Consider the following 20,502-nt stretch of genomic DNA (forward strand, 5'->3'; position numbering starts at 1 on the left):
AAAAACTAAAAATAGAACTACCATGTGACCCAGCAATCCCACTACTGGGCATATGCCCTGAAAAAACCAAAATTCAAAAAGAGTCATGTACCACAATGTTCACTGCAGCTCTATTTACGATAGCCAGGACATGGCAGCAACCTAAGTGTCCATTGACAGATGAATGGATAAAGACGATGTGGCACATATATACAGTGGAATATTACTCAGCCATAAAAGGAAACGAAATTGAGTTATTTGTAGTGAGGTGGATGGACCCAGAGTCTGTCCTACAGAGTGAAGTAAGTCAGAAAGAGAAAAACCAAAACCGTATGCTAACACACATATATGGAATCTAAAAAAAAAAAGCAAAAAAATGGTTCTGAAGAACCTAGTGGCAGGACAGGAATAAAGACGCAGACGTAGATAATGGACTTGAGGACACGGGGTTGGGGAAGGGTAAGCTGGGACGAAGTGAGAGAGTGATATGGGCATATATACACTACCAAATGTAAAACAGATAGCTAGTGAGAAGCAGCCACATAGCACAGGCAGATCAGCTCGGTGCTTTGTGACCACCTAGAGGGGTGGGATAGGGAGGGTGGGAGGGAGGGAGACGCTAGAGGGAGGAGATATGGGGATATATGTGTATGTATAGCTGATTCACTTTGTTATAAAGCAGAAACTAACACACCATTGTAAAGCAATTATACTCCAATAAAGATGTTAAAAAAAATAAAACGATAAAAAAAATTAAGAGTAATTCTTCGATCTTTGAGAAACATTTGAGAAGATCTCTTCTGATATTTGTTAATAGGTAAGGTTCTTCAGATATCACACGACATGGTTATTAATACTGTGATTCTAGAGCCCATCAATGGAACTTTCCTTTTATCACTAAAAAGTCCCAACATTCAAGAGTGGTTCATGTGCCTTCCCCTTTGAGATGGAGAAAATTGGGTTTTCTTCAGAATATTCCTCTAACCTTCTCCACACCTTAGGTAACCTTTAAAGGGCACAACAACTTGTCTTTTCTCAAGGAAAAAAACTCCAGACCAGAGTTTTATTTACAAACCAGACTGTCACTTGTGTTGAATGATGGGTTTAGTGTTAAGTTGGAAATGAACTACCCTAAAGCAGCAACTCAAGAACTATATTCCTTTTGAAAGGTACTTTGTTGGGTTTTCTCCTCCTATTTGTATAAATACAGAAAAACTTCACAATGTGTAGGAGTAAAAAAGAAAAATTTGACACAATCAAAACTCCTTTAGCATGGATTTTTTTTATGAAATATGGATTTAAGTACATTGTAGCAAGAAAGCAGAAGGATGAACCATGAAGTACTACCTATCAACTTCCTAAGACAATCTGGATTTTCAATACAAATTAGTGAAAATGGCTTGAAAGGCTACAGGTAATGTGAAAAGTACTTCCTTCTCCTGTGATTTGCCGAGTGGAAAATCTTCTCTATGCCATTCTTTATCTCTTTGTCTAAGAACTATTCTAATTCTGCTTATGATTTTAAAAATTCTCTGGGGTTTAGAAAATCCAAAGCAACGTTTATTTAAAGCCATGTTGAATTAAATAGAGGTTCTTTTAAATAAGTCATGATGCCTAAAAAAGTAAGTTTAACTAAAATCTGAGGAACTTCCCTGGTGGTCCAGTGATAAAGAATTCACCTTCCAATGTAGGGGATGCAGATTCAATCCCTGGTTGGGGAACTAAGATCCCACATGCCACGGGGCAACTAAGCCTGAGCACCACACCTACTGAGCTCGGGCACCTTAATGAGAGAGCCTGCATGCCGCAAACTACAGAGCCCATGCGCTCTGGAGCCCACATGCCACAACTAGAGAAGAGAAAACCCACACGCCACAACTAGAGAGAAGCCCACACGCTGCAACGAAGATCCCATGTGCCACAACTAATACCTGACACAGCCATCAAAATTTAAAAAAAAAAAAGACATATATATTGTTTTAATAATCCTTCAGCTTACAGCTTGTTAACACAAGGATAGAATATTAAAGCAGCTTTTTACTTGACCTTTTATCTTAATCTACCCTTTACCATAGGAGATACGTATAACAACCTCACACGTTGACAATTTGGGCAATTTTGTGACAACCTCAAGAATATTAGATATAGATATGTTTTCTTGGCCTACATGTGGAAAATTGGTTGTCATCTTGCTGAGAAACAATTTGTTAATATCTATTTCAAGTTCACCCAGTAAATAGCATACATGTAATTATTCTGGGTCAGAAAGCACTGTACTATCACACGTAGAAAATATAAGCAAAACTACCAGAAATATTAGGAAAAATGACACTTTGCTCTAAGTGCAGCAGATGTCACCTGTAATGAGCATTCCACTGCAATGTCACTAGGCTGGAATTAGATTTCTAAAGAAACTTCTGGAAGGATTTCTATCAAAATCGATGATATATATCTACCCTTTCTGACCTCTCTGCAGAACATGATTTGTTGAAATGACCACAGACAATATCAGCTCACAGGAAAAGAAACTGACTTATGAGGATATGAGTCTTGATGACCTAATTGTAAAATTACTGGAGGAAAAAAAGAGAGAGATGCAGCTGTTCTTTCCTGTACACCATAGATGTGACCCCCAAAGAGCTAGAGGTAAATCAAACCAGGTTTTAAAAAACGAACTCACAGGAGGGTCTTGAATAAATTTTCTACCCTACAACATTCTTCCTTTCCAGGCTAGAGATTAAACTACCCAACAAAGGGAAAACACAAAGCCAACATTCTCCCAGATTACTGAGTTGATTTGTTGATACAATTAAACAATGTAAATCTTCTTGATGTAAATGTTTCTGCAAAGATTATACACTGCTTGGTAACCCTGAATGCACTACAATGTGACTAGCAACCAGTAGGCCTGGATCTAATTTCAGTTTAAAGCATTAGTTAGTTAGTGCCTCTAGGCTGCTACTTCTCACATATACCTAAATATTAAGATTTTAGTGCCCAAAGGGTAGGGCCAGCTTTCTCAGTGACACTTTTACATGAAATAAATCAATTTTGGAAGTATCTGTGATTTAGGTGACCTAGGTAATATTAACTGTAAAATATATATATATATATATATATATATATAAATAGATAGGACAAGAAAAAAAGCTTTTTCCTTAAAAGAAAGTCCATATACAGTTTTAAATTCCTGAGAATGACCATGTGCTGTAAACAGATGAACAGATTTGCAGGAGGCTGCCCCTGCCACCCGAGGTCTGGACTCAGTCTCCCCCTTGCGTGGCTCCCTTTATCAATCTGTTGTTGCACTGAAGTTGCCCTGACAGCTCCAAGCTCCCAAAACACTTTCCGTGGTCTTTTTGTAATGGTTCTAACATCAACATCTGCATATTTCTCTCGGGAGAAAAAGCTTTCTTTGTTTACATTTTCCCTCCAATGATCCTGCCTTAATCCCCCACTGCAGAGCCCAGAAGGGAGTGGCAGAGATGGTGCCTTATTTCATACTTTCCCTGAGCCCTGCCTAAGGGGTTCTTCTGCTAAGCATGTCAGCAACCGCCTTCACTCTCCTTTGACACCACCCTAGATAAATACCTGTTCTCTGATGCTGGATAAGAAATTGAAAAAGTTAAGAAAAAAAATGTTTTTTATTATGTGTGGTGATGGATGTTAAGTAAACTTATTGTGGTGATCATTTCACAGTATGTACATATATCAAATCATTATGTTGTACACCTGAAACTAATATAAAGTTATATGTCAATTATACCTCCATTTAAAAAAAAAAAGAAAAAGAAGAGATCTTGTCCATAATGGTGGAGTAGGAAGACCCTAAGCTCACCTCATCTCACGGGCACACCAAAATTACAACCATTTACAGAGCACCTATTGATGAGAAAGACCAGAACCTACCAGAAAAAAAAATATTATACAACTAAAGATATAAAGAAGAAACCACAATGAGATGGATAGGAGAGGCAGAGGTATAGTCAAGACCCACACCTCCAGGTGGGCAACCCACAAATGGGAGGATAATTACAATTTCAGAGGGTCCTTCACTGGGAAAACAAGCCCCCAGAATATTTGGCTTTGAAGGCCAGTAGGGTTTACATTCAGGAGAGCCAGCGGGCTGTGGAATGTAGAGACTCAACTCTTAAAGTGCACACACACCACATGCTCAGAGACCTAAGGCAGAAACAGTAATTTTAAAGGACCCTGGGTCAGACGCAGGCTGATCTTGGAGACTCTCCAGAAGAAGCAGGAGGCAACTGGAACTCACCCTGGGGACACAGACACTGGCAGTATCCATTTTGGGGAGCTTGTTCTACCACATGGACAGTGGTGCTAGCAAGCCCTCCCTCTAGCTTATCAGCCTAGGGACCCGGCCCTGCCCACTAGGCTATAAGCACCTATACTGGGACGCCTCAGGCCAAGCAACTAGCCTGGAGGGGAAACAGCCCCCCAAAAGCAGGAAAGCTGCCTTAAGACCCCTTGAGCCCATAGCCACCCCTGGACATGGCCATGTCCACCAGAGGGCCTAGGACCGAGGACCACACATCAGTGCACAGACACTAGACTTGGGACCCTCAGGGCTATCAGCTGACTTTTCATTGCAAACCCTGCAGGCCAGAAGTGAGTGTCACAACATATTTAAAGTGATGAAAGGGAAAAACCTATATCAAAGAATACCTACCCAGGAAGGCTTTCATTCAGATTTGATGGAGAGATCAAAAGGTTTACAGATAAGCAAAAGCTAAAAGAGTTCAGCACCACCATAACTCCTTTACGAGAAATGTTCAAGGAACTTCTCTAAGCAAAAAAGAAAAGGCCACAACTAGAAACATGAAAATTACTAAAAGAAAAAGCTCATTGGTAAAGGCAAAAATACAGTGAAGGTAGTAAATCAACCATGTACAAAGTCAGTAAAAAGGTTAAAAGGCAAAAGTAGTAAAATCATCTGTATCTGCAATAAGTAGTTAAGGAATACACAAAACAAAAATATGTAAAATACGACGTCAAAAAAAGTAATCCTGGGAAAGGGGAATAAAATGCAGGATTATTAAATAGCATTTGAAATTAAGAGATCAGCAGCTTAAAATAATCATATATATATATGAATACATATATTGCTATAAATATACCTCATGGTAACCACAAACCAGAAACTTATAATAGATACAAACAAAAAAGAGAAAGGAATCAAAGCATAACACTAAAGACAGTCATCAAATAACAAGGGCATAGAACAAAAGAAGAGGAAATAAACAAAAAATAACTACAAAACTACCCCAAAACAATTTTTAAAAGGCAGTAAGTACATACCTAACAATAATTACTTTAAATTTAAATAGACTACATGCTCCCATGAAAGGACATAGAGTGGCTGAATGGATACAAAAACAAACCCATATATATGCTATCTACAGTGGACTCACTTCAGATCTAAGACACACACAGACTGAAGTGAGGGGATGGAAAAAGAAATCAAAGGAGAAAAAAAAATACCTGGAGACAAATGAAAACAAAACACAATAATCCAAAATCTATGGGATGTAGGAGAAGCAGTTCTAAGAAGGAAGTTTATAGTGATACAAGCCAACCTCAGGAAATGAGAAAAATCTCAAATGAACAACCTAACCTTACCCCTAAGGAACTAGAAAAAGAACAAACAAAACCCAAAGTTAGTAGAAGGAAAGAAATCAAAGACCAGAGTAGAAATAAATAAAATAGGAACTAAAAAAACAATAGAAGAGATCACTGAGATGAAGAGCCAGTTCTTTAAAAAGATAAACAAAATTGATAAACCTTAAGCCGGACTGACCAACAAAAAAAGAGAGGACCCAAATCGATTAAATCAGAAATGTAAAAAGGAATACTTACAACCGACACCACAGAAGTACAAAGGATCATATGAACAATTATATGCCAATAAAATGAATAATCTAGAAGAAATGGACAAACTCCTAGAAATGTACAATCTCCCAAAACTGAACCAGAAAGAAATAGAAAATATGAACAGACTGATTACCAGTAATGAAATTGAATCAATAATCAAAACTCTCAACAAATAAATGTCCAGAAACAGATGGTTTCACAGGTGAATTCTACCAAACATTTAGAGAAGAGTTAACATGTATCCTTCTTGAACTATTCCCAAAAATTGCAGAGGAAGGAATGCTTCCAAACTCATTCTATGAGGCCAGCATCACCCTGATACCAAAAACAGACAGAAATATCAAAAACAAGAAAAACAATTACAGGCCATTATCACTGATGAACATAGATGGAAAAATCCTCAACAAAATAACAGCAAACCAAATCCAGCAATACATTAAAAGAATCATACACCATGATCAAGTGGGATTTATCCCAGAGATGGCTCAATACCCACAAATCAATTAATGTGATAAACCACATTAACAAAATGAAGAATAAAAATCATATGATTATCTCAATAGATGCAGAAAAATCTTTTGATAAAATTCAACATCTGTTTATGATAAAAACTCTCCACAAAGTGGGTACAGAGAGAACATACCTCAACATAATAAAACCAAATATGAAAAACCCACAGCTAACATCATACTCAGCAGTGAAATTTGAAAGGATTCCTATAAGATGAGGAAGAAGACAAGAATACCCTCTGTCACCACTTTTATTCAGCATAGAATTGGAAGTCCCAGCCACAGCAGACAAGAAAAAGAAATAAAAGGAATCCAAATTTGAAAGGAAGAAGTAAAACTGTCACTGTTTGCAGATGACATGGTACTATACGTAGAAAATCTTAAAGCTGCCACTGAAAAAGCACTAGAGCTCATCAATTAATACAGTAAAGTTGCAGGATACAAATTTAATATATAGAAATATGTTGCATTTCTATACACTAAAAATAAAATATCAGAAAGAGAAATGTTTTAAAAATCCCATTTACCATCACATCAAAAATTATAAAATACCTAGGGAATAAATTTAACTATGGAAATAAAATACCTGTACTCAGAAAACTATAAAACGCTGTGAAAGAAATGGAAGAGGACACAAACTGATGCAAAGATATACCATGTTGATGGATAGGAAGAATTAATATTGTTAAAATGACCATACTACCCAAGGCAGTCTACAGAGTCAATGCAATCCCTATCAAACTACTAGTGGCATACTTCACAGAAATAAAACAAGTAATTTTAAAATTTGTATGGAAACACGAAGACCCTGAAAAGCCACAACAATCTTGAGAAAAATAACAGAGCTGGAGGTATCATGCTTCCTGACTTCAGACTATACTACAAAGTCATCAAAACAGTATGGTACTGGCCCAAAAACCGACACATAGATCAATGGAACAGAATAGAGCAAAATAAACTCACACATTTATGGTCAGTCAATCTATGACACAGGAGGCAAGAATACACAATGAGGAAAAGATAGTCTCTTCAATAAGTGGTGCTGGGAAAACCGGACAGCTACATGTAAAAGAATAAAATTAGAACATTTTCTCACACCATATACAAAAATAAACTCAAAATGGATTAAAGACTTAAATGTAAGACTGGAAACCATAAGACTTCTAAAAGAAAGCATAGAATACTCTTTGACATAAATCAAAGCAATGTTTTTTGGATCTGTCACCTTAGGCAATTGGGATCTATTTAAAAGCTTTTGCACAGCAAAGGAAACCATCGAAAAAATGAAAAGACAACACACAGAATGAGAGAAAATATTTGCAAATGATATGACCCATAAGGGATTAATATCCAAAAATATAAATAGCTCATACAACTCAATATCAAAAAACAACCCAATTAAAACATGGGTCAAAGACATGAATAGACGCTTTTCCAAAGAAGACACAGAGATGACCAACAGGCACATGAAAAGATGCTCAACATCACTAATCATCAGAAAAATGGAAAGCAAAACCGCAATGAGGTATCACCTCATACCTATCAGAATGGCTATCATCAAAAAGACCACAAAAAAAAAAAAAAAAGACCACAAATAACAAATGTTGGCGAAGATGTGGAAAAAAAGGGAACACTTCTACACTGTTGGTGGGAATGTAAATTGGTGCAGCCACTGTGGAAAACAGTATGGAGGTTCCTTAAAAATCTAAAAATAGAACTACCATATGATCCAGCAATTTCACTTCCGGATATTTACCCGAAGAAAACCAAAACACTAATTCAAAAAGATAAATGCACCCCTGTGTTCACTGTAGCATTATTAACAATAGCCTAGACTTGGAAGCAGCCTAAGTGCGCATGTACATACAAGTCATGACTCTATTCCACATCTATGCAACATGAAATAAACCAGTAAGATAAACCATAAGAGATAAGCAACAAAATGTTAGAAATGGTATATTATTTTGTACTCAAATGTGCTTTTAATTCTTAAAGTAGTAATTGTGTCTCTACTAATTCCAAGCTTTGGCTTGGCAACCTGGGATAAATAAAGATGTATAGTTAGTTATTACTGAAATGTCTTTAAACTCTGGTACATGTACATGTATATATATAATCAAAATGTTCCAAGAAAATTAATCTGGTAACTTAACGATACATATAATTTTGCATTTGCTGTTCCCTCTGCCTGGAACAGTCTTCCCTTTAATTCTCTACATTGCTGATTCTTTATCACCATTCAAACTCACCTCTTCAGAGAAGCGTTTCCTAATCATCCCACCTAAAGTAGCCCCTCTTCAGTCCCTCTATAAATATGTTATTATCCTGTTTGTTTCCTTCAAAGCAATTACCACAATTTGTAGTTATCTGGTAATTATTTACTCTTTTATTTATCAGTTGTGTGCCTCTTCCCAGTGGGCCAGAACCTTGTCTATCTACTTACTGCCACATCCCCACATTTATTGGTGTCACTCAATAAGTATTTCTGAATGAAAGACTCTTGTACAGTATTTATAATTTTTATTTTATTATTTTTAATTTTTTTTATTTTTGGCTGCGTCGGGTCTTAGTTGCACGCAGGATCTTCATTGCGGCATGTGGGTTTCTCTCTAGTTGTGGCGCACGGCCTCTGTAGTTTGCAGCACACGGGGGGCTCTCTAGTTGAGGCACGTGGGCTCAGTAGTTGTGTCACACGGGCTTAGTTGCCCTGCGGCATGTGGGATCTTAGTTCCCCGACCAGGGATCAAACCTGCGTCCCATGCATTGGAAGGCGTATTCTTTACCACTGGACCACCTGGGAAGTCCCAGTATTTAGAAATTTTAAAACAGGCATTTCTCACAGACTTTTAAAACTAAAAAATCAGACTGTGGAGCTGTTATAATCTGGTTCTCTTTTCTTACAAACCTAATAGAAAACTGAGGTTCAGTGCTCCCCCCAAAATCCTTTTAGGATTACAGGTTTGGAATGGAGCCAGGACAAGTCTTTCATTTCCCTGTCTCCCAATTCTGAGACCTTTCCCAACCAAGCTGTCGTTTCTTCTAGTCTCAGTTTATTAGTCCTACAGGATGTTTAAACAGTGTTGAACACAAATGAAAATTGTTTGCTTCCTTTCCCATAAACTGCCTTTTTTCCCCTATAGTGGAGAAATCACATGCTAAAGAGGTCGACTTTTATGTCATGTGCAGAAGAAGAGATGAAATCCCATTATAACCCAATCCTGTTCCACAGCATGGCCTATAAGCCTCACTTCTCCTGCAGACCTGGTCAGAGAAGCCACCATATTCACTACATAAAGTCATAAAGTCTGTTTTGAAACAGGAAGCAAATAAGTCCCATATACACTGACATTTCACACATCAAAAAAATTAATACATAGTTCAGCAGCTATGCCTATTTTCCTCAAAGAGGTCAAATTTAAACTCAAGTGACCAAGGAAAAAAATCCTACAAATAGAGGAGGGTCACATAACCAAGTACCATAATAGTCACAAGTCACAAATCCACTGGAAACTCTGACAGAAGGACATCGTTCACTGATCTGGAATCAGACCTATTTGGCTCACAGGTAGCAGGTAACTAAGCCACCATGTCTGATGATAAAACATTTCTGCCAAAAGGAAAGGTGGTCATATTAAACAACTATTTTCTACCCTCCTGGAATAGCTGAGTATTTTATGGTGCCTAGGACAAGGTTCGTCCCTCCAAGCAACTGCCCTCCACTACTCAGAGTTCCTGGGCTTGAAGTCATGGCTCAAAATTCACCTCATCAGAATCCATGGACAGATTAACACAGGTCACTCTCTAACCCTCCAACACAATGGCTGACTGTTCTCTGAGCCAGAACATTTTTGTTATTTCAAAATTAGCTGTTTCTTCATGTGTAATTGTCCATCTAGCCTATCTTTTCAAATGTAAAGTGACTGAGGGCAGGACCTTCTGGTTTGTAACACAAGTCCTAGCACTACTCTCTATTTTCCAACTGACCTGACAAGAAAACGATGCAATAAAATTCATACTGTGCAGATTATGTTTTACTGTGGTCAAATTTATCAGTCACAAAAATGAAGCCCCAAATTACTGGTGCTTGTGTAACCCTGGCAAAACTGTCTGTGTGCATTCATGCCATAATGCTATTAATTCTTTACCTTTATAAAAGAACATAAGATCAGTTTTAAAATTAAGCAAGATGACAGTACTCAAATAATACAAATCCAGAAATGGAAAAATTATTAATCCTATTAGTTACAAAGTTTACAATATTTACCCAAGCATAAGACAAATTAGGATTCAGTGGATAATATTATGGTGTTAAGATTTGTGCCACTTTGTCTTTGAAGTGATATCTGCCTTTAATTTTTCTATCAATGTGTAATGCATAACAAATAAATTTTATGTATATAATTTAAAAAAAAAGATTTGTGCCAAATGTGCATATAAAGCAATATGAGAAAATAGGTAAATAGCTAACTATTTTATCTATATCCAATAGGTATAGGTAAAATAGTGCCCTACTTAGTTCCCAAAAACGTCTAATAAAAACTAAAGCAGACACAGATAACTGTAATCCTATCTACCTCGTTTCTAAAAACCCATTTGGTTACACATTCCAAATAGTCATGAGACCCAAACAGCGTACATCGTCAACAACTGCATGGCTAGACCAGTCAGACAACTTTTTAAGTAGTCAAAGTGAAGCTACATGTTCAATGCTTTGTAGTAAAGTCAGTGGTATCCCTACTCCTAAACAAGAGGTGTTTTTTTATTAAGTTGTTGTTTCTATCCTTAACATAAATTAATAAAAACTTATGTTCTAAGTAGTATTTAATATAACCTAATACTCTGAAAAGATTTCCCCTCACACATTATTAGCACATGGGTTTCAAGTATACTGATTACATGCAATTACATTACATTACTGATTACAATATGAAACAACCTCCTATTTCGTTCAAGCAGCTGCTGAGAGGAATTTAGACAGAAGCATGAAAGAAGTTATTTGTAATTTAGATAGACACTTAAAAGTGTATTTTAAAAATTAACACAATCTTGAACTCACTAAGTGAATTAATTTTGTTAAAGCAAAATTCTCTTTAATACTTGCACTAATGTGCAGAGTATCGGAAATGCTGACAATGCCAGGCACATGGTATATACTCAGAAACTTTTTGCTAAAAATGACTTTCACCTAGAGTGGGCTCACAATTATCTAGGGGCTTTGGTCTGAGCAAGGAGGTAATAAGATCACACTGTGTATGTAAATATCATGTACTGTGTATATGTAAGTCAAACCATGTGTGGCTACCACAGTGACCAGTTTCTGCAGAGTGTTCATTCTATTGCTTCTTCAGCTCTACCAAAAGATAGTAAGAGTGAGTGAACAGACCTTCCAAGACTTGTGTATGACATATATCAATAAAGGGTTGTGTGTGTTTTTGGCATTTTCTCAGGTGTGAAAAATAATTTGACTAATATAAGTCAGCATCTCCATTGAACAACCAATTAATGTAGAGGCAGAAGGAAGGTTGAGAGAAAATGAAACAATTTTGGGAAATGTGAATCCAGCAGGGAATCGTAAAATGTCTACCTTTTCCCATCATTCCCATCTGGCAAATTGCTTACCCAAGTCAGACTGTCAAGATTACAGATCTTGCCTGAGAATTTTTAAATCCCTACATGATTTCTTCTCTGAAAATAAATTCACCAACATAAATTAACCAGAACCATGCTTTTTTGTTTTCTGACATGGTTAAATTGTGATTAGACAATTAAACATTTTAATGAGAACAGGGAAATGCAAAATTATTCCATAAATAGTATATGAAGGTATTCTTAATCTTTATAAAAATTAGTATGGAAATTAATGTAACACATGTAAACAAGGTATTTAATTTTACTAAAGTGATTTATTTTGACAATAGTTCAAACTGAACTTTTATTTAATATAGAAGGTCAATAATACATACTTATCTTTATATATTAAATATTTATATGTAAAATATACATATACTCAAAAAATGTCCCCACACTCAAAATGACAACTATGTCAATTATATCTGACTTAAAATAAAAGAAATTACAAAAATAAAAATAGTAATTATTTGAGGACAGTGGCATTATGGCAGTGTTTTCTTCATTCTTTTATAACATTATTATATTGCTTTTAAAATTAAAATATATTTATTTTGGTTTAGTTATACATATTAAACCACTTCATCATTTAGAGACATTAAATAATACTAAAAGAATATAATTTATAAGTAAAACTATTATGTAGTTTTAAAATTCATATATGTATAAAATCCACATACCTGAGCCAACCTCTTTTTCCTCTTCTTCAATGTTGTTTTTGATGCTATCATACTCCTCATCAATGGTCTGGTTACCACGCATCTGAGATAAAATTCTACGGGCCTTTTGAGTCTGTCCTTTCTGAATAAGCCATCGAGGGCTTTCAGGTAAAAAGAGAAAGCCAAAAAACTGTATAACTGCTGGAATTGCTGCAAGTCCCAGCATGTACCTGCAATAAGAAATCAATACGTTGTTGTAAAATGTGGTCTTATTAGCATTGAGTATGAATAAAAGGTTTGTGTTCACCACATTAGGAATAACATATAATGGTAAAAATTAGAATGATTTTCTTTTCATCGTATGTGCATGTGTGTGTCACCAGAAAAGATATTTTTATATTGTAGTGAAAAATTGAAAAATGAGAAAAATCTGATTCTTCTTTATCTCTCCCACAAATTACAATGAAAAAGAATGGACAAAAGTCACGATCATTTTGGATAGGCATTCTGAACCAAACACAACATGCAAAACACCAAAATCACCATTCCTATCTAATACCAATATAATTCTGTAATTTACAATATAAAAATGGGGTTAAGACAAAACTCTCTGATATCTGTTTAAAAGATATACTTTTCATTAAAATAAATGCTCAGATTTATTTCTTTACAGTTATTTCTTCTCTGTAAATGATTAGTTATGATTTCATTTTGCCATCAAGCATCATTTTTTTTTAGACAAAAAAGCACTTTACTTAACAAAAAAAGGGGGGGTGGAGGGAGAGTTAGGAAAGCACATAGCAGCCGATAGCAGAAAAAAGATGAAGTCAGATGCTAATAATCATTATTAAAATGACTAGAAATATGAAAAAGCTGCTAATGTTTTAAGTTGTCATCTTCTTCAAATGTCTATTCTTAATGACTGGCAAAATTCTAAATAACAAATAAGCATAGCACTTTAAATCTACCAGAGAAATAACAAAAATAGCAATATGAGTATATCAATATCAAAGATCTCTCCAAATTATTCTGACCACTGGACTAATCTCCTAATACCTCTAGGCCTCAATCTTTTTAAACTGAGTTAGATTACATAAACTTCAAGGTCTCTTTAAATTGGTGGCTTCTATGAATCTAGGACACCTGGATGTTTTCTATTGATCCAAGTTCCCAGAATATTTTCCATGGTAGATTTATGGTGGTAGAGCTCGGAAGGCCAGTCCTGATTACATAACAACCTATACTCACTGGTATTCATAAATCAACGAGAATTCACCTGACTCAATACACTTTTCAAAGCTGTTCTAACTTTTAAGCCATGCTAAACCTAAAGCATAGCAGTCCTGAAGACACATATCTTGTGAATAAGTCTATTATTTTCCAGGCAATTTCATTTTACTTCCAAAAAGAGTAGAAAAACAAAACACAATTGCTGCATGGGTGTTAAGAGTACCTCCTACCCAAACAGTAGCTATAAATACACTCAGAAAAATTAAGATTTAGAAAGTGAACAAAGTGTTTATGAATGACTAAATGAATCACTTGGCCTACAATATTAAAGGAAATCTTATTAGACATGTTTTATACTTTAATCCATGAGTACTGATAATTACACCAATACTTAATCACTCCTTCCTCTGCTCACCTAGAAAACATTTTTAACCTCTATTTATGTCATTATACCTTGTATTATAATAAATTATTTACCTATTTCACTTGATTGCATATTTAACTTTATATTCAACATAGCACCTTATAAAGTATCTTGCACAGTAGGCATTTAGTAAATGTTTTATGAAATGATACAAAAACAGCTATATATATCAAAACTGTCTATATAAACTAAACAGAAAACTGTTTCACACTCATATAGTAACATTTTATGCAGCAACTCTACTGGATCATTTAGCTCTGCAAAGTTACTTACACAGAAATTCTTTCCAATGAAACTATTTGTTACTCTAGATATAACCAGACCTTTTCTTCTGTTTGTTACTCTAGATATGACCAGACCTTTTCTTCTGAAGACTCATCTGATGAGAACTAGAGAGATCAGCTCACACAAATGAATATTTCTGGCCTCTTTCCCTTAAGATGTTAACTTGTATAACCAAATCTTAACGTGTGTTTTAATGCTATAAATGAATGAAATTTCTATTCAGTGTGTTCTCTCTTAAAAAATTTAAGAAAAAAGGTTATCCTACATTGCCAATTATTCAAAAGAAAAGCAATAAAAAGGTAGAAACCAAATATATTGGATTAGGAAATAAATAAGAAAAGTACTAAAGATGAAAGCCTTTACTTTTCATTTCTCTATACCTTTCTTGATCTTTCCTTCTGTTTTACAAACCCCCTTAGTGATGAATTAAGATTAAAGGGGTGCACTGACTACTTCAAAGAAGCACTGAAATGAATATAGAAACTGAATCATTTTTAGACCCGAAGATGCTCACGTAATACTTTGCACTTTACTACTCACTATTTAATCCCAGAACATAATATTTTTTAAAAATTAAAAGAAAAAAGAAAAGAAGGGAAGAAAAGGGAAAATAACAAAAAGAAAAATGCAAAGATACATATTAGCCTGTTTTTTTAAGTGAGCCGTAGAAGACAGAATACTTTAGCCCTCCAGCCTTCTGAAATCTCTAAGCCCCAAGAGTCTAGGTCTGACATTTACAATTCAATGCCTTAATACTAGGGTAGGAAAAAGGAACTCACACTCTATTGCCAAACTTTAAGGATATTAAAGCCTGTTTTCAGAGACTAGTCAAGATCAAACATGTTTTATACATTTACATCCTAAGATTTCTAAAAGTAAAACAAAGGAGCTTATTTTACTATATTTTAATTATCTTTCATGATAAAAATATTTTGATAGAAATAAATTACCATGGCTTTGTAGAGACCAAATACCCAAGAGATCAGGTAACTGTGGTTTATGATGGAGAGAGGGTAGGAGCAGACCTGGGTCATACTTCACCTCTGGACATATTAACCACAAAACCCTGATCAGGTTACATAACATTTTAATGCACAGATGACAGTGTCCATTTCATTGAGCTGTTGGGAGAATTAAGTGAGATCATTCTTTCGGTACCTAAGCACAAAGAGAAAGCTCAGCAAAAAATGTTTTTACCTCCCTGACCTTCTCCCCTCTCAACTAATTCAATGCAACTTTTCTATCCCAGCTATATCATCCACCCAAACTTTTAGTAGGCAGCAGTAACCAGTTTCTTTCTTGAGGAAAAACTGTTCCTCCAATGATATGCATACTGGAGAATAAGAAGAATAAATAAGAGTTTGCTTTGCTGTGATACTGATGAAAATTTTAACATGAGACTAAGAGAGGAGGAACTCTATAGGCTAGTTAAGGCACGATTACAGACTTACCAAGAGTCCTGTAAATCCAAGGAAACCAGGAACCAGATGAATGACAAGAGTACACTGACAAACCAGGCAGGCAATCCCCAAACAGACAAGCAGCCCCCTATTGACATGGGGGATCTCATAATTATAAGCCAAATCAAGGGTTCTAAACCCTGGCTGCACATTAGAATCACCCAGGAGACTTTTAAAACACACCAGTGTCCAGGGCCCACCTACCCTGGGGATTTTGACTAATTGCTCTGGGCTTCAAGCTCAGGGAATTCTATTTTCTTAAAAGCTCCCCAGGTGCCATCAAGGCTGAGAACCACTGATCTAAGTGTTTTAAAAATCCACGGGGTGAAAGTGAACAATAAGCACCCAAGGTCCACCTTAGAGCAAACGCCATTTACCTTCTGGAGGCCAGATAGCACATCAAGCTGACAGAAGGGGAAAGGAGGTTGACTCAATCAAAAATGCCAAGCCTTCATGAGTTCTAAAAATTTTTAGAATATTCTTTAGCATCATGATCACTCACAGAAAGATACCTTTTAAAACTTTCTAAACTGAAGTTAACAAATGAGCTATTTTCTGGTACAACTAGCAGTACCAGCGCCTGCCTACCAGAAAACTAAGGAGGGGACCTCAAATAGTAAGCAATACTTTCAAATTGTGTGTTTGGGCCACCTATCAACAAAGGAGACAAGTCGGGCTTCTTCACCTCAGATTAAGCCTTCCCAGTGTCAGGAACTGAAACTCTGTAAACCAAACAGCCCTCATTCCTGGGTGCCTGCCCTCCCCACTGTGGCTGAGCAGACCTGCTGAGCTGCTGCCATCAGACGGCCTGTGCCTCACACAAAACCAAACAAGTCCTTCATTGAACTGAACAATTTACAATCATTCTTGTTTTAAAGGAATCATATTGCTCTAACCTATGAAACAAAAGACGAGTATCTTTGAATAGATGGCCATTTAAGACAGAATTTTGCAGTTCATAATTGCCCCTCTCTGAACTGATGATAACATGGTTATCTGAAAACACAGTCAACAGATAAACATGTTTCTTATCTCTAGTAGTTCCACAGCGGTGATGATTATGTTCCAAATACATAAAAATCTACTTGAAGGTCAAACTCAGCTTAAACAGCAAAAGTAATAGCTAACACATAGCACTAGTTACTATGTGCCAAGCACTGTTCAAAAGAATTAAAATACTTTAACTCATTAATCTTCGCAACATCCCTATAAGGTAGGAACCATTATTATTACCATTTTAAAGACAAAGAAATGAGGCACAAAGAAGATACAGAACTAGGATGCGGTGGAACCAGGATTAAAACCCAGGATCCCTATAATAAATGTTTATTGTAAGTCAAGCTATAATAAATGTTTCATGATTACTTGATAATAATTCTGCAGAACTCATAAAAGGGGGCATAAATTTACCTCAGCCTCATGTTTAAGGATCGCTTTAGAAGTCTGTTGTTCACACATCTCTGTGAAATGCAGTAAAGCCCTGTGGCGATAACAGGGGAAAGGGCTGCTGGGTGCAGCCCGTCCCAATCTCGCCAAACCCTGCGTAGCACCTGACACTTAGCACCCACTGGGCTAGGGAACTGCAAACTGGATTTAACAACACAGACCCGGTCGTGGCAAATGGGATATTCTATTATCCTCAATACCAGAGTGCTTCTATGAAAACAGTTGACTATTAGTTAAAAGAAAATATATCATTTGTAAGGGTAAACTTGCAGTGCTCACTTTGAACACTGTGCCAAAATGAATTTTGATTTCGTTTTTCTTTAACATACACTGGTAAACTTTTCATACAGGAAAAATTTAGATAATAACACAATAGATAGTTTAAAATATGATTGAGAGCAAAAAATTTGGACTTGAGATTTGATCCTTTTAAAATGTTTTATATGACAGAAGTGATAGATCTAAAGTCACTTTTCTCTACACTTTGTTTTCCAATGTCTGCCTTCCAGAGGCCGCCCCAAAAGGAATTGTGCTGGATTGAGGAATTGTATCCTACATCACGTTCTGTTTACTTCTCTTCTCCCCTCTATTCTTTTTCCTCCTTAAATTCTCAAATGATGGGAAGAGGTTGCCAATGCCTTATAATGCAAGAGCTATACGATTTATGGTTTTACTTGTAAGTCAAGCTGTAACAGAAAGACTATCATAGCTAAGGGAACTGTATTACAAAATATTATATTTAAAACAAATTGTATAAAATTATTTTTATGGCTCTTGAGGTGCTGAATTCTATTAAGGGAAGACATTTTCACTCTGAGAAGCACAGTAAAGATTTTTTGGACACTGCAGTCATTTAGCCAAATATCCTCCTAATAGGCCATGACAGCATTAATGTGCAGTTCAATAATCACTTCCTTACCTGTCTCTAGACCTCGTGTTGTTAAAAGTATACATTTTTAAGCCAAATTCTCATGTTACATTTTTCTAGTCCTAGAGGATCTTGATATTTTTCAAAACAGTAAGATGAGCTCAGTCACAATCTCTGAAACTGTCCTGGGTACAGGGAGGGTTTTTAGCAATATTCTCTAATAATATCTAATACTGTCTTATAATAAACTGAAAAAAATCAAATGACAAATCTGTATTTGTTATTCCAATAGTTTTACCTCCATCCTCTATCTTCTAGCTTGCATTCTGTTTATATCTATTTGCTATTAATTTGGAAATCAAGAATGGTTAGCCCATTCTAAGAGCACAAATCAATTAGAGGAATACTGTATCATAAATACTAAGCATAATGCTATGCTTTATTCTTTAAAACTCTACAGTTTCAAATTGGTATTCTTTTACATATAACTATGAAATAAACTTTAAACCTTTTTTTCCTGAAACATTTTATTGAAAATAGAAAGGGTTAGCAGTTAGAATAAGTAAATTCTTTGAAAATGTTACTTTTTGAAGATTTACTCTGTTTGCTTTGAAAGCTAAGGCTGAACTTGCCATCTGAGATGTTTCCAGCTGTTTACCCAGCAAACATCTGAATGTAAGTTAAGTACCAAACTCTAAGCCAATCATTAAGCAATTGAGCATCATGAATGAACTTAACCAGAGAGAGTGCATTACTGTATAAATCCGAAAACATCTCCCCAAGCTCACCTTTCCAATGATCTCTATCATTATACACTTTTTAAGTTTCCCCTTAAAATGGCATAACCCCATCCCTTCAAATCACATCCAAGAACACCGTCCTTCAGCCCTATATCTAGAGCTACCCAACTTCGTTGTTCAAGAGTCCTACGGATTTTGAGTTTTTTCAAAAACTTTAAGTAATAATCACATGAGTAATGCATTTACTCCTAGATCCCTATTCTTGGATTTACAAAAGAAACAGCCACCTTTAAATATCAATGATAAAATAATTACTCGATAGTCATCAAACATGAATTGTGATTTATATATGTTCCTACTTAATGCAAGTTTTAAATGCAAGAAGATAACACTGAATTTAACTACCTGCTATAGTTACAACAACTTACTTGATAATATATTTAAAAATTTTTCTTCATTACTCACAGATCCATTTCAATAGATAAGAAATTAAAATAAGAAAATACTGCCTAAAAAAGGCTACAAATGAACTTACCTACAAAACCGAAATAGAGTTACAGATGTAGAAAATAAACTTATGCTTACCGGGGGGTAAGGGGTGGGGGAGGGATGAATTGGAAGACTGGGATTGACACATACACACTATGATATATAAAATAGATAACTAATAAGGACCTACTGTATAGCACTGGGAACTCTACTCAATACTCTGTAATGGCTTATACAGGAAAAGAATATAAAAAAGAGCAGATATATGTATTTGTACAACAGATTCATTTTGCTGTACACCTGAAACTAACACACATTGTAAATGAATTATACCCCAATAAAAATTTAAAAAAAAAAAAAAGAAAATACTGCCTAATTGAGACCTCAGGCTAATAAGTTAATTTTCCTCTGCCATTAAGGGCCATGTAGAATATCAACATCAGTGACTGATACACTTGAAAATCTGATGGCAGTTAGAGAGCAAACAGGAGACACACAGCTGGGGGTACATAATAAAAAAAAAAAAATCAATGTGTCAAGTTGGATTCTTTCAAGTAAAAAGGTGATGTGATACATCACCAGCAAATGAGCAATTTTTATGTTACCTAGTAAATGAGTCTATGTAAACTGCTAAAAAATTCATAGCCATAGATGTAAACATATATATAAGCCAAAGAAAATATTAACTCTATCTACATAGTTAGGGGAAAATCTCTCAAAGTAATTTGATATCAGTACATAAGGCAAATGGCTTGGCCGAGGTTATTTAGTGCTGTGGTCATAGCAGAAGTAGCAAGATATACTTGCTTTAATAGAATAAGATTAGATGCTATTTAAATAAATGAATGTGGTATTTTGCAGAGATATTAGATAGTTTTAAACAACATGGCAAA

The 20,502-nt window shown here is 35.5% G+C and overlaps 1 protein-coding gene across 1 annotated transcript in view; it reads right to left on the minus strand.

The window, feature by feature from the left end:
• The window catches only part of SLC2A13 (solute carrier family 2 member 13), a 425,762-nt gene that overhangs the window by 314,738 nt on the left and 90,522 nt on the right, over window positions 1-20,502 (minus strand). The window contains exon 3 of the mRNA XM_036867112.1: window positions 12,689-12,897. Coding sequence (XP_036723007.1) covers window positions 12,689-12,897 — 209 coding nt within the window. The remainder of the gene's footprint in view (window positions 1-12,688; window positions 12,898-20,502) is intronic.

The sequence above is a fragment of the Balaenoptera musculus genome, chromosome 10 (assembly GCF_009873245.2).
Source record: "Balaenoptera musculus isolate JJ_BM4_2016_0621 chromosome 10, mBalMus1.pri.v3, whole genome shotgun sequence".
NCBI lineage: Eukaryota > Metazoa > Chordata > Mammalia > Artiodactyla > Balaenopteridae > Balaenoptera > Balaenoptera musculus.